General features: G+C 44.9%; 1 protein-coding gene across 2 annotated transcripts in view; it reads left to right on the top strand.

Annotated features, from left to right (window-relative positions):
• The window catches only part of RCAN2 (regulator of calcineurin 2), a 279002-nt gene that overhangs the window by 247678 nt on the left and 17015 nt on the right, over nucleotides 1–14309 (top strand). For both annotated transcript variants that reach the window (XM_049652820.1, XM_049652819.1), the window contains exons 3-4: nucleotides 3283–3456; nucleotides 8266–8437. In XM_049652820.1, the coding sequence (XP_049508777.1) occupies nucleotides 3283–3456; nucleotides 8266–8437 (346 nt within the window). The remainder of the gene's footprint in view (nucleotides 1–3282; nucleotides 3457–8265; nucleotides 8438–14309) is intronic.

Raw genomic sequence — 14309 nt, 5'->3', positions numbered from 1 at the left:
AATAAAAATAAAAAAATAAAAAAATAAAAAAGTTCTTTAGGATTCTCCCTGACTTTTAAGCGTATAGCGAGGTCCAGAGACCAGAATTTGAGATCACTGCTGTGGAACTCTTTTCAAACCAGTGGTTACAAAGGGAACTGACTGTTGAGGAAATGAGGAATTTATTGGGCGTGTGGGGTGCCAGTCATTGTGTGTCTGGGGGGAACCGGGGCATCGAACCCTAGATTTGCTCTACAGGAAGGTGGGACACCCCTGTGGCTACCTGTGTTCAGGACACCATTTTGCCTAAGGGTTTGTCGCTGTGCTTCGCCTGCCTCTAACCAATTTCTCCTCATGCTCTGTCACCTCCACCAGCGAAATGGTTGTCATATCACTCCTGGAAGCAAATCGAGAGGGCCAGTGAATCCCCCCATTCTTGGCCAGCTGCCTGTCGCCACTGCCACTACAAGTCCCCAAAAGACTTGTGCCGAGAGGACAAGCCAAGTAAATGTTCGTTTATTGCGATGATGATTATTATCATTACAGAGTTTGTGAAAACCCTGGCCCCCGAGTCCAGGTTTGGTGAACGACCTCTTTTGATGATCAGCCTAAAGGCCCAAAACAAGGAGAGGAATGAGGTTCCTGTCACTTGCCAACTCTAGCTTGATGCAGGAGCTGCCTGGGGCTCTCTTTTGAAGATCGGTGGAGAAAACGATTGCCTTCGGTTACTGACATCTGCCGAAGCCTGCCAAGGAGTCGGCATATAGGCCATTCATTGTCAGCCCTCCCCTAAGCCCGATGCCAAGACCCCTTGATTTTGTTTTTCTAATCCAGGCTCTTGAGGCCAAACAGCTCTGAGCAACTGAGATGCGAGGCATAAAGAAGAGATATACAATGCAAACAAGGAACTAGAATCAAAGGAAAAGAACACCTCCCCTCCAAGTTGGTCTTCATGGCCACGCTCAGGCGCTGGGGCGGAGATGAGGAAGTGAACTCCCAAACCAGAGGTGGAAAAACATAGAGCTACAAAGAAGACCCAAGAACTTTGTCCTGAGAAATATGACTATTTCTAGATAGAAATAAAAGCTTTTGATCTCTTAATTCCTTCCATTCCTAAAAATTCCCCAAATTAATTAAACCACCAGCTGTGATGTGAGCAGCTGAGGGCACTTGTCATTGTGAGAAACCAGAAAACATTGTATTCACCAGGACCCCTGTTCAGGAAAACACAATATTGTTGGGAAACGATTCCTTAATGAGCCCTCTTGGAGTGGTGGCAGAGGCCCCAGGCCCAGGGGTCGGCTCATCCCATGACTTGAGAGTTGAAGGAAAAACTTCCCAAGGAACAGACAAGGAAAGATCCTTGTCTGTTCTGTTTCTTTGGTTCTTTCCTTGTTTTGTTCTTGTTAGGGGAAGGGGATTGAGAACTCAGTCTGAAAAGGGGAGAAAGAACCCCTTAAATCTCCGTGAATGTCATGAAACTTGAAAAAAAAGAACTCGCTTTGAATGTATCATTTGTGGTTCTGGACCGGATGGATAGGGCATAAAGAGAAAGACACAGGAGTCAAAAATGGGAGGAACCATAGGCACGCCCTGGGGAATCTCAGAAACTAGCCACATTTTTGGAAGGGTCGCGAGCCATGGATCTGAGGGTCTGAGACGTGTTCATCTGGAGGCCCAACAGGCGGGGAGAACTTCTCTGCCATCTGGGCTCTTCTTCCTGTGCAAACCCCAGAGGTCAGTGACGTCACAGCCTCGCATCACACCGCTGATTCTCCTAGATGTGGTCACACACAAGCTTGGGTCAGTTTATTAATCCTCATCGTTTGCTCCTGCTGCGGCACCTCTCCCTTCTTCTCAGCCCAGCAGTGTGATTCTTTATATAATTGAAAGCGTCTCTATATTCAGGGTCACAAGGACTTTGGCCTGGTTGTAGTTCTGCCACTAAGTGCCCATGTGACCAAGGCGGGTCCTTGTCTCTTCAGACTTCAGGGTCCTGGTTTGTGGAATGATAGAGGTGAGGAAGGAAATGGCTTAGGGCCCTTACAAACCAAATTCAGTGAACCTTGCTGCACCTTGGGGCATCTGCATTCCGACTTGTACTCACTCTTAAAGATATACCTTCCGTCGTAGAAATAAAAGAATCAGGGTTTGTTGATTTGTTTACATAGAAGTTCTTTACTTAGCAACAGTTTCTCCGCTAAGCACATACAGTAACTTCGCATACACTGGTTGTGTTACTTATAACAAGGATTTTTTAAAGCTAAGAGAAACCAGACAGATGGTATTAATATATGTATTTTTTAAGTCTTTAATTTTCCTTTTGTGCCTTGTGCCCGCCTTACGGGCATTCTCATATCTGTGTCTGTGTCTGCCTCTCACAGTAGGTTGTTAGATCACTGAGAGCTGGAACGCAGTAATACTCATCTGTGTACTCCCCTAAAGCCTAGCGACTGTGCCTTGTAATAAGTGAGCATTTAATAGAGATGTGTTTAGTTGAATTGAAAACTGTACTGAATCAAAAACTTCAAATGATTACTTTGTATTGTGATAGGCTTGGTTATGCTGTAGGAATAAAATAATCTCCAGATCTCCGTGGTTTAATGCGATAGAAGTCTGTTTGTTTATTTGTTTTGCCAAAGCAAAGTCAACTCTAGGATGGGTGGGAGTAGGGAGAAAGATATTTCTGCTCCACACAGCCCCTCAGGGACCCAGGAGAATCTCCTGAGGGACCGAGGAAAGTCCTGTTTCTCGATGGTATACCATTTGGAACACACGGCATCTTCAGAGAAAGATAGGAAACTTTCTCAAGGGCTTTTTCTTGCCTTCGGCACACATTTCATGGACCAGGACTCATCCCATGACACCATCTAACTAGTGCCACCAAAGTGGGTCGTCACTTGTAATATCTACTGCATACTTTACTCAAACAGCTCTAATATTTTAGATTTAATGAACTTCTTTGAGAATCTTATGACAACAATGATCCCTCTCCCCAGAAAACAATACATATACAGAGAAACTTCCTCAAAATTTTGCATAATTTTCAGGTCTGTTATGCATTTCAAACCCCATTCACTGCTCCTCTAAGGATCCCTAGACCCAGGTTGCGAATCCTTCCACTGAATCCACGGGCATGTTTAACACCCGGTAACAGATTGACAGGTGAAAAAAATGCATTACTAATGTGCTGCTTGAATGTTATGTTGAGAACAGCCTATTTATTTACTTATTTATTTATTAATTATTTGTGTCGTGCAAGATACATGACCCACGGATTTTCCTCTGTGTTTGTTTTATCAGGAAAAATTTGAAGGTCTGTTTCGGACTTATGATGACTGTGTGACCTTCCAGCTATTTAAGAGTTTCAGACGTGTCCGAATAAACTTCAGCAATCCCAAATCTGCAGCCCGAGCCAGGATAGAGCTTCATGAAACCCAGTTCAGAGGGAAAAAATTAAAACTCTACTTTGCACAGGTAAGGTAATTCTTACTCTACATTATTATTATTATTATTATTTTGCCTTTTTTTAAATTTTTTTTTTTAATGTTTATTTATTTTTGAGACAGAGACAGAGCATGAATGGGGGAGGGTCAGAGAGAGGGAGACACAGAATCTGAAATGGGCTCCAGGCTCTGAGCTGTCAGCACAGAGCCCGACGCGGGGCTCGAACCCACGGACCGCGAGATCATGACCTGAGCCGAAGTCGGCCGCTTAACTGACTGAGCCACCCAGGCGCCCCTATTTTGCCTTTTTAAAAGTGTAAATGGAGCCCTTTCTACTTTGACTGGTTTGTAGTCTATAATTAGTTCACAGATAAATAAACCTATGCCCTGATTCCCAGACAGGGGTATCACAGAGGTTTAGAAAGCAGGCTCTGAGGGCTGACAGCCTGAGCTGTCACCTGGGCAAGTTACACAATGTCAGTGGGTCTCAGTTTCCTCACCTGTAAAGAGGGATAATGATACACACACCGTTCTGCTGTTTTACAAGGATTAAGTGGACTATTGCATGTTAAAGTACCTAGTATTTGGTAAATGCACAGCAAATATCAGCTAGTACTTGTAATAAGAATGGTCTACACCTAAGGCGCCTGGTGGCTGAGTCAGTCAAGCGTCCAACTCTTTGTTTTGGCTCAGGTCAGGTCATGATCTCATGATTCATAGGTTCACAGCTCCGTTGGTACGGAGCCTGCTTGGGATCCTCTATCCCTCCCTCTCTCTCTGCCCCTCCCCCCACCTGCTCTTTCAAAATAAATAAATAAACTTAAAATTAAAAAAAAAAGAAAAAAAGAATGGTCTATTCCCAACTACTCTTAAACTTCCTAGCAGGCTTATAATTAAAAGTTCAGTTATGTGATAGTTTCAGCGGACTGTATATCTTTCCATTGACTCCAATTCATGAGAAAAGATTACAAACATTTGGAAATCAGTTGCGTGTTTTATTTCATCCAAAAATAAGTGCTGGCTATTCCAAATGGGGATGAACAGTTCTTGGCAATGCTCACAAAGTCCACGGCAATAGAAGATCAATGTCCTAATATTAGTTCCATCAGTGCCCTCCCTTCATCATTAGATATCCTGATCCATCTCGTATCGGTCAGTAAACATTGTTCCCACCTTTGGACTCTACGAAGATGGCATAGTAAAAAGAACGTAGGCTTTGCTTCTTTTTAAGGCTGAATAGTATCCCGTTGTACGTAGATGCCACTTTCTCTTTACACATCATCTGTCGACGGACATTTATGTTGTCTCCACATCTTGGCTATTGTGAATAGTGCTACAATGAACACAGGAGTGTTAATATTTCTTCCAGAGTCTGAATTCAATTCTTTTGGATAAATACCCAGAAGCGGAATTACTCATTGAGATGGCGGTTCTATTTTTAATTTTTTTAGGAACCTCCATATTGTTTTCTATAGTGGTTTTGCTGTTATGCATTCCCACCAACAGCACACGATGGTTCCTATTTTTCCACATCCTTGCCAACACTTGTTGTCTTTTATTTGTTTATTTAATTTTGATAACACCCATCCTAACACCTGTGAGGTGATATCTCATTGTGGTTTTGATTTGCATTTCCCCGGTGCTTAGTGACCTAAATATTTTTTCATAAACCTGTTGGCCATTTATGTATCTTCTTTGGAGAAATGTCCATTCAGGTCCTTACTCTGTTTGCTTTCACTGAGTTACTGGGTTTTATTTTGTTTTTTGTGTTTTTTTTGTTTTGTTTTGTGTTTGTGTTTTGTTTTGTGTTTGTTTGTTTGGGTGTTTGTTTGTTTGTTTTGCTTTTGAGTCATAGGAGTTCCTTAACTTCTCATCCTATACATGAATAGAGAGATTAACCTGTTTTATATCTGGTTTATAAATATTTTCTCCATTATGCAGGTCGCCTTTTCACTCTGTTGATAGTATCCTTTGGTGTGGAGAAGACTTAGATTGATGTAATCCTGCTTGTTTATTTTTATTTGTGTTGCCTGTGCTTGTGGTGTCATACCTATGAAAACATTGTCAAGGCCAATGTCATGAGGCTTTCTGTTTATTTTCTTCTAGGACTTTCTCGGTTTCAGGTCTTATGTTTAGAATCTTTAATCCATTTTGAGTTAGTTTTTGTGTATGGTGTAAAATGAGGTTTTAACTTCATTCTTTTGCATGTGGCTATCCAGTCTTCCTGGCACCATTTGTTGAAGAGACTGTTGTTTCCTCATTGTGTACTGTTGGCACTCTTGTTGAAGATCAGTTGACCCTCTGTGTGTGGATTAATTTCCGAGCTCTCTGTTCTATTCCATTGGCTTACGTGTCTGTCTTAATGCCAGTCCCTTGCTGTTTTGATTATTGTAGCTTTGTAATATATTTTTAAATCAGGAAGTGTGATGTTCATCTTTCTCAAGATTGATTTGGCTGTTTGTGGTCTCTCGTGGTTCTATATGAATTTTAGAATTGTTTTTTTTTTCACTATTTCTGTAAAAGAAAAATGCCATTGCAATTTTGATAAGGATTGCATTGAGTCTGCAGTTTGCTTTGGATAGTGTGGGCATTGTGCAATATGGATGAACCTGGAGGACAGTACGCTAAGTGAAATAAGCCATTCACAGAAAAACAAATATTGCATGATTCCACTTATATGAGGGATCTAAAATAATAAAATTCATAGAACCAAAGCGTAGGATGGTAGTTTCCAGGGACTAGAAAGAGTGGAAAACGATGAGTTACTAGTCCACAGGTATAAAATTTCAGTTAGATGAGATGAATAAGCTTTAGAGATCTACTGCACAACAGTGTACCCATAGTCAACAATAATATGCTGTGGGGCACCTAGGTTCAGTCAGTCAAGTATCTGACTTTTGATTTCAGCTCAGGTCGTGATCTCACGGTTTGTGAGTTTGAGCCACACATCAGGTTCCGCCCTGTCAGTGCGGGATTCTCTCTCTCTCTCCCTCTCTCTCTGCCCCTCCTGCGTGCTCTCTCTCTCTCAAAATAAGTAAAATAAACAATAACAAAAAAAACCCATTAACAATAATATACTGTAGACTTAAAAATTTATTAAGTGGGTATATCTCTTGCTAAATGTTCTTACCGTAATAAAATAAAATAAAAACTAAATAAGTAGAATTTACACTTCGGCCTTAGACCCATGTTCAGATCCCATGCTGCTAGTAACTATGTGATTTGTAGAAACCTCAGTTTCTTCATCTAATGAAACCCCACCTGTTTCCTTAAAAAGTTAAACATATAGAGTTCCCATCTGACCCAGCAAATACTCACTCCTAGGTGTACATCTAAGTGACTTGAAAATAGGCCTCAAAAAAATGCATGTACACATATATTCATATATAGTAGTACTATGACTAGGGTAGAAAGGGTAGAAAGAGTCCAAATGTCCATCAGTGGCTGTGGTCCACTTTTCAACAAACAAACTGTGGTCCATCTTTCATTGGAATGTTATTAAACCATAAAAAGGAATGAAGCATTGATACATGCTACCACATAGATGAACCCTGAAAACATTATGCTAAGTAAAAGAAGCCAGACACAAAGAGGTCACATATGATTCCATTTATGTGAAATATCCAGAATAGGTAAATCCATTGAGACATAAAGCAGATTGTTGGTTGCAGGGTCTGACTAGGGGCAAAAATGGTAGTAGCTGTTTAATGGGTACAGGGTTTCCTTTAAGGCAATAAAAATGCTTTGGATTCTCTGTCTCCCTCTCTTTCTGCCCCTCCCCACTCACACGGTCTCTGTCTCTCTCAAAATAAATAAACTTTAAAAAAATGTTGGGGCGCCTGGGTGGCTCAGTCGGTTAAGCAGCAGACATCGGCTCAGGTTATGGTCTCTGTGGGTTCAAGCCCCACATCAGGCTCTGTTGACAGCTCAGAGCCTGGAGCTTGCTTTGGATTCTGTGTCTCCCTCTCTCTGTGCTTCCTCTACTCACACTGTGTGTGTGTCTCTCTCTCTCAAAAATAAATAAACATTAAAAAAAATTAAATTAAATTAAAAAAATGCTTTAGGGGAACCTGGGTGACTCAGCCAGTTAAGCGTCCAACTTCGGCTCAGGTCATGATTTCAGGGTTCGGATGGTGACTTTGAGCCCCACGTCGGGCTCTGTGCTGACAGCTCGGAGCCTGGAGCCTGCTTCAGATTCTGTGTCTCCCTCTCTCTCTGCCCCTCCCCTGCTTGCCCTATCTCTCTCTCTCTCTCTTTCTCTCTCTCTCTCTCTCTGTTTCTCTCTCTCTCTCTCAAAAATAAATAAGCATTTTTTAAAAATGCTTTGGATGTAGGTAGAAGTGGTGATTGCACAACCCTGGAAATGTACTAAAGGCCACTGATTGTTTACTCTAATGGTTAATTTCATATTATGTGAATATCACCTCAATTAAAAGAATGAGAGAAAAAGAAAGGAGAGAAAGAGGGAGGACAGGAGGGAGGAAGGAGCCTGGGGACCAGCAGTTCAGCCTCACTTGGGAACTTGTTAGCAATGCAGATCCTCAGACCCCACCCCAGCTCTGCTGAATCGGAAACTCCAGGAGCGGGGGCTCTGCAGTCTGTGCTTTTAGTAAGCTCTCCAGGTAATTATGATGCACGCTAAAAGTTGAGAGCCACTGTTTTAAGGATGAAATAAGATAACTGAGCATATGGTGTGTGGTAAGTAGTGATTATTATTATAGCCTGCTTCATTGGATCACTTGTCACAGGCTCCAAATGCGACTCTGCATCATCGTGTACCAACACGGCACATCTGAGGCCCTAATGAATAATGCGTCTTCATTTTTTCTCTCTTTGAAAGGTTCAGACTCCAGAGACAGACGGTGACAAGCTGCATTTGGCTCCACCACAGCCTGCCAAACAATTCCTCATCTCACCCCCGGCGTCTCCTCCCGTGGGCTGGCAGCCCATCAGTGATGCCACGCCAGTCCTCAACTACGACCTCCTCTATGCCGTGGCCAAACTAGGACCAGGTACGCTCTGCGACCCTTTTGCGAAAGAAACATCGTCAGCAACCTAGAAAAGCCAAACAAGATTAACAGCCTTGAAATCCGGGGCTCACGGTAACATGGGCATTTCTAATGGGTTTATTGCACTGTGTGGACAGCGAGAGGGCTGACGGATGGGAAGGCAACACCGGACTTTGTCCCTGTTTAACTGCAATTCAGGAACTGGTGCTAAAATGCCTGTCTGTGCAACTTCTGCGTTGCAATGCAGATACTTTAAGACTGGGAAGAGCTACCGAATTCCTATACCATGAGGAAGTTGTTTGTTTTCTCAGGACAGGCAAAATGAGCTCTAGCGACAGGCACGAGGCTTCGATGCTATGCAACCTTCTTTTACTGCTGCCATAGGAAAGCCCAGGAACCCTCTGAAACAAGACAATCTTCCTGCCAAAGTGAAGTCTCTAGGTCCCCAAGAACCAGATCACAATAGTCTCTAACTTAAAAAAAAAAAAATCTTTCAGTCCCCTCATTCTGGTGGTTGGTACAGGAGGCTCAGATTCTCTCATTCTCTGCAGTACAGTATTCCATTGGGTGAATATGCAATCACGCTTTACTCATCCAGTCTCCTGAGTTGGACACTTAAGACAGTCTCCAGTTTCTTGCCATTACAATCAGAGCTACAGTTGGGGCACCTGGGTGGCTCAGTCGGTTAAGTGTCCAACTTCGGCTCAGGTCATGATCTTGCGGTTCGTGAGTTTGAGCCCCGCGTCGGGCTCCCTGCTGTCAGCACAGAGAATGCTTCAGATCTTCTGTCCCCCTCTTTCTGCCCCTCCCCACTTGCTCTCTCTCTCTCTCTCTCAAAAATAAATAAACATTTTTTTAAAAAGCTACAGTTAACATCCTCGTGCATATCTCCTATGCACTTGCCCAGAATTTCTGTACATTTTGTACCCAAGTGATATCGTCCTCACTTTCTTTTCTTTTTTTTAATATGAAATTTATTGTCCAATTGGTTTCCATACAACACCCAGTGTTCATCCCAACAGGTGCCCTCCTCAATACCCATCACCCACCCTCCCCTCCCTCCCACCCCCCATCAACCCTCAGTTTGTTCTCAGTTTTTAAGAGTCTCTTATGATTTGGCTCCCTCCCTCTCTAACCTTTCTTTTTTCCTTCCCCTCCCCCATGGTCTTCAGTTAAGTTTCTCAGGATCCACATAAGAGTGAAACCTTTCAGCAGATGTTGCCATCTTGCTGGAAAAATACTCTAAAGTATTAAGAAAGGTGAAATGAAATGGGGTTGCTTATGCCAAGGCGTTTTAAAACAGCGCTGGGAGGCCCATCCCAGAGATGGGCCTTGTGCACATCCTCACTCGGTAGGACCATGAACTTTTGGACTGGGCCAAACCACAGATATTGCAAGAACTCAGCCGGCAACTTTCCATAGGAAGAGATTTTGCTTAGTGAAAACCTTAACAACCAGTTCTGTTCAGCCAAGATATTCTGCCACCAACACCCACCAGAATCCTTTGTAAACAGCATCTACAAGCATTCCCTTTTTTCTTTAAAAATGCTTGACTTTTGTTCCCTGGGGTGGGGGGCACTACTTAGGTTGCCACAGTTCTGAGATTCCACAGAAATGCTTTTGGGGGGAGGGGGGTTTGGCTCAGCTTCTTTTCTCGGTTGACATTATTTTTCCTGTATTATAGCAGGAGGGGACATGGTGGAAAGAACAGGGGCTGAAACCAGGTGATCAGAGGGTTTAGGCACTGTGGATCCAAAGGTAAATCATGCCCATTGTGTCTGCTCTATGAGCTGGTCTCCTGATGTGAGGGGGGGCTTTCAAAATATAACCACAAGGCCCCGACTGCACCCTAAGAGATTCTGATTTAATTGACTTGGGTCAAGTTCAGGTGTCAGTATTTTTAACAAACTCCCTGGTGATCCTGAGGTGCATATCTGTATCAAGAACCACCGGTAGCCAAGTGACAGATATCAGCCATGATAGACTTAATAATGAGTTCTTCCCAGTATTTCTCAGTGTGCTCAGGAAAACACGTGGACCCAAATCGCCCACCCCAGAAGCCTGCGGTTTTAACCATCACACGTGACGATTCTTGCACAGCCTGAAATCTGCAGACCCGACGCGGGGCTCGAACTCACAAACCGGGAGATCATAACCTGAGCCGAAGTTGGATGCTCGAAGGGCTGAGCCGCCCAGGCGCCCCTCTGGGGTTTCTTTCTAATTACCATCAAATCGCTCAGCTTCTTGGGGCCTCTACAGCGGCCATCGGTTCCACCCTTAAAGAGCCACTGTGAGAAGCAGTAGGTGCCTGACTAAGATGAACTGATAAAAAAAAAAGCGATGTAATAACGAGAGACATATTTGTGACGCGTTATTTCTCTGAAGGCCCGGTCCATATCCAGGAATCCTGAGCCAACGCACTTCCCACGCGTGTCTGTGCTATAGGTAAATGGAGAGTGTATAAAATGAGTTGAAATAAGTTGGGTCTTCTCAAGTCAGGCCTTGTGCAAGCCTTTCCCACAGTAATTCAGAACACTCCAGAAGCAAGAAGGCACACCCCTCGGTGGACCGACTGGAGCCAAGGTACGCCTGAGCCTCACGCACGGATACTGACAAGAACCCATCTGAACCCCTTGTACAGTTGCTTGGATGGCAGTACGTGGAGCTTCAGAGAGTCCCTGAGGTCATGGCCGGAGGACCTAGGAGTCACTGGCCAAGCTGCATTTTACAACAGCGGAGGAAGCCGAGAGGCCCCGACAGGGGAGAAATCACTTGCCGGGACAGAGTCAGGGTTCCAAGGCGGTGATCTTCCTACTTCACTGTTGACCAAAGGAGGCCCAGGCGGAGTCAGACTTTGTGACCATCAGATCCCAGCTGGCCTCGGGTCCACTCACTCGGAGCCGGTAACCCAGTCAACTCAAATCACGTTTCATCCAAAATTGGGAAAGAAATTCGTCTGTAGTTCATGTTCACAGAGCTGGATGCAAAGACAAGATAAGGGCAAGCCTCGGATACCCTCACTGGCTGACGGAGCCGAGTCCCAGGTCTGGAAGACACTGCCAGGGGCAGGTGAGAGCTGGACCTGATGGAGGCAGAAGGAACGGATAGTGTGGGGGTTTTAGGCCTCGGAAGGGGTGCTTACAGAGCCTGGCACAGAGGAGGCAGGAAGGAGGGCTGAAATGGTCTTAAAAAGATTGTTTTACAGTTTATTCATTTTTGAGACAGAGACAGAGCGTGAGCGGGGGAGGGGCAGTGAGAGAAGGAGACACAGAATCCGAAGCTGTCAGCACACAGCCTGACGTGGGGCTCGAACCCATGGACCACGAGATCATGACCTGAGCTGAAGTCGGACGCTCAACCGGCTGAGCCACGCAGGCGCACCAGGAATGAAATGGTCTTAAAGAGGCAGAGGAAAAAAGGGGGTTCTTTTCAGAGTTGTGAGGAACTTACCAACCGCCGTTTAAAGTGCATCCCTTTTACCTGAGTGGTGCTGCTAAACTCCGGGCTTGACTTTCCCTTTACCAAGTAAATGTACTCTGAAGTGCTCTGCACAGAGAGAGCAATCATTAATACCCCCATTTGACAGATGAGAACACTAAGCTGTACAGAGGTGAGCGAATTTGCCCAAGGTGACACAGCTGGGCGGTGGCAGAGAGAAGTGTCCAGCCTGGCTCTTCTGACTCCATGAGATCTGGGGCCAGATCCCATGGCCTTTGATTGAGGATACTGGTGGCCTCAGCACACGTCAGGCCTAGGATGCTGGCAAAACCTTCATCCCGACCCTGAGTCGGCAGTTCTCTTTAATGCCACTGTGACTTTCAGAAGGCCAAACCCGGGCCTGGCCAGTGTGCAAATGAAGGCCTGTGCACTGTGTGTGTAAGAGCAGATAGTGAGGGTTTTCTGCTTTTTTAGGGATGCCCGACACTGCGTCCCCTGGAACAGCTGCCATTCGGATGCGTTTTCTGGTCTAGCTCTCTCTGCATCCTTTGCCAGCAGTCTGAGGCTGCTTCTCTTTATTTAGTTATCCATTTGTCCTTTTCCTGTGTCCTTGAAGCTTCTTCGCTCCACCCAGACGGATGATCTGGAGCCAACAACTGAGTTGAAAATATCACAGAGGTTATATTAGAAGCGTAAGCCCCCGGTGGCCATTTCCGCTGCACCTGTGAAGGAGCACAGCCACACCCTGCGTCCCTCCCATGCCCATCTCCGCCCCCCTCCCCACGAGGTGCCCGGGCGAGGACTTGCTTCTTCAGTCTCCTCTTGGCCCTCAGCACAAATGCTCGCTCCCTCCTCTGGTGATTTTCTATCATCTGATTCTCAGTCTCTACTTTCTGAGGGGGGGAGAGCATGTTTTATTCATTCTGGTACTCCCAGCGCCTGAAAGCACCTTACACTAGTTGATGTTCAATAAATATTGAATGAATGAATGCATGCATGAATGAGTGACTAGATCAGAGCCATTAGCCTGCCTAGAGATAATTCCTTCACTGGCAAATTGTTGCTTTCTTACGGCTTTCGCCAGACTGCATCAGGCAACACTAAATTAATGTTTTCTCCAAGGGGAGGACTTCTAGCGTTTCCGTCTGGGGAAAAAAAAATGATTTCGTGAGATTCATTTTTAATCCTCTGGCAGAATCATTTCAGTAACAAATGATAACTCATTCCACATGAAGGGATGGCTGCCTCCGTTCCAGGAGTACAGAAACACAGCAGAATGAGAGCAGAGAGCAACTCAAAGGGTCAGAGGAATGGGGTTGGCCTGGGAGGGGTGACCAACCCCACAAAATTGGGAGAGCGGACTGACTGATTAGAGACATGGAAATCCGAAGCTGCCGGGAAGAATTAAGTCTGAAGAAAGAGCATCATGGAGCAGGGATCCAGGGCAAGATGGCACCCAGGTTCAGGATCCCACCCCAGTGGGAGCTCTGACGCGTCCAGCCACCCTGAAAGGCAATGACGGACATCACCAAGACTCTTTCACGGAGGCTCCAACAAGCAGGGGCAACATGGTGCCCCCTTTCCTTCATCAGGAAAGGAACCCTGGTGACCCCCTTCCAGAGAGGGCCAGCGCAAGCTCCCTGGAACTTCCAGAGAGGCTCTGGAAATAAGCGTGGAGAGTGCAATTACAGTGGAACCGTGATCAAACCCAAGCCCGTGGGATTCCTTTGAAATCCTTAACAGGCTGTTACAACACCTCTTAAGACACAAGGGCCACATCACCCTGGAGAAGCAAGTCTGGTTCTATTTGTTGCAGAGAGAACAAGTTTATATCAGGAAAATGGGAGAGGCACAATTTCAAACCTTCTTAACTATTGTCCCCAAGACTGTATGTTCTGTTTTTGATCCAAACTAAGTAAAATAGATAAATTAGGAAAAACATTTTAAATAGAAATAACGGTTAAAACATATATTAGGGCTTACTAATATAATGGGCCAGGCACTGTTCTAAACACCTTAGTATATTATCTCATTTAATGCCCACAGCAAGTCTGTGACACAGGAATTGTTCTTCTCCTCATTTACGCAGCTGGGGAATGTGAGGCACAGAGTGGGTAAGTAGCTTGCCCAAGGCTACACAGCTGGTAAGTTGAAACAGGCACCTCTGCCATAGGCAAGAAGCAGAAAGATTTGATTGAGCCAGCGCCTTTGTCCTGGGGAGTGAAAAGTGTGAGAAGCCAGAGAGGTCTCCTGAACGGTAACATTAATTTCTCTAGAAGAAATTCATGAGTGTTGCAAGAGGGAGTTTTAAAAATGTGAAACAACTTACACAATTTGTTCCTCCACATTTTGTTTCTGGGCTTATTGGAAGTGCCCGACCACACACGCAGGCCTCCAACGTCCATTCGGTGCTTTTCTCTCTCGTCCTCCGGGACAT

This window comes from Panthera uncia (assembly GCF_023721935.1).
Source record: "Panthera uncia isolate 11264 chromosome B2 unlocalized genomic scaffold, Puncia_PCG_1.0 HiC_scaffold_24, whole genome shotgun sequence".
Taxonomy (NCBI): Eukaryota; Metazoa; Chordata; class Mammalia; order Carnivora; family Felidae; genus Panthera; species Panthera uncia.
This window is presented reverse-complemented; position numbering and strand designations above follow the sequence as displayed.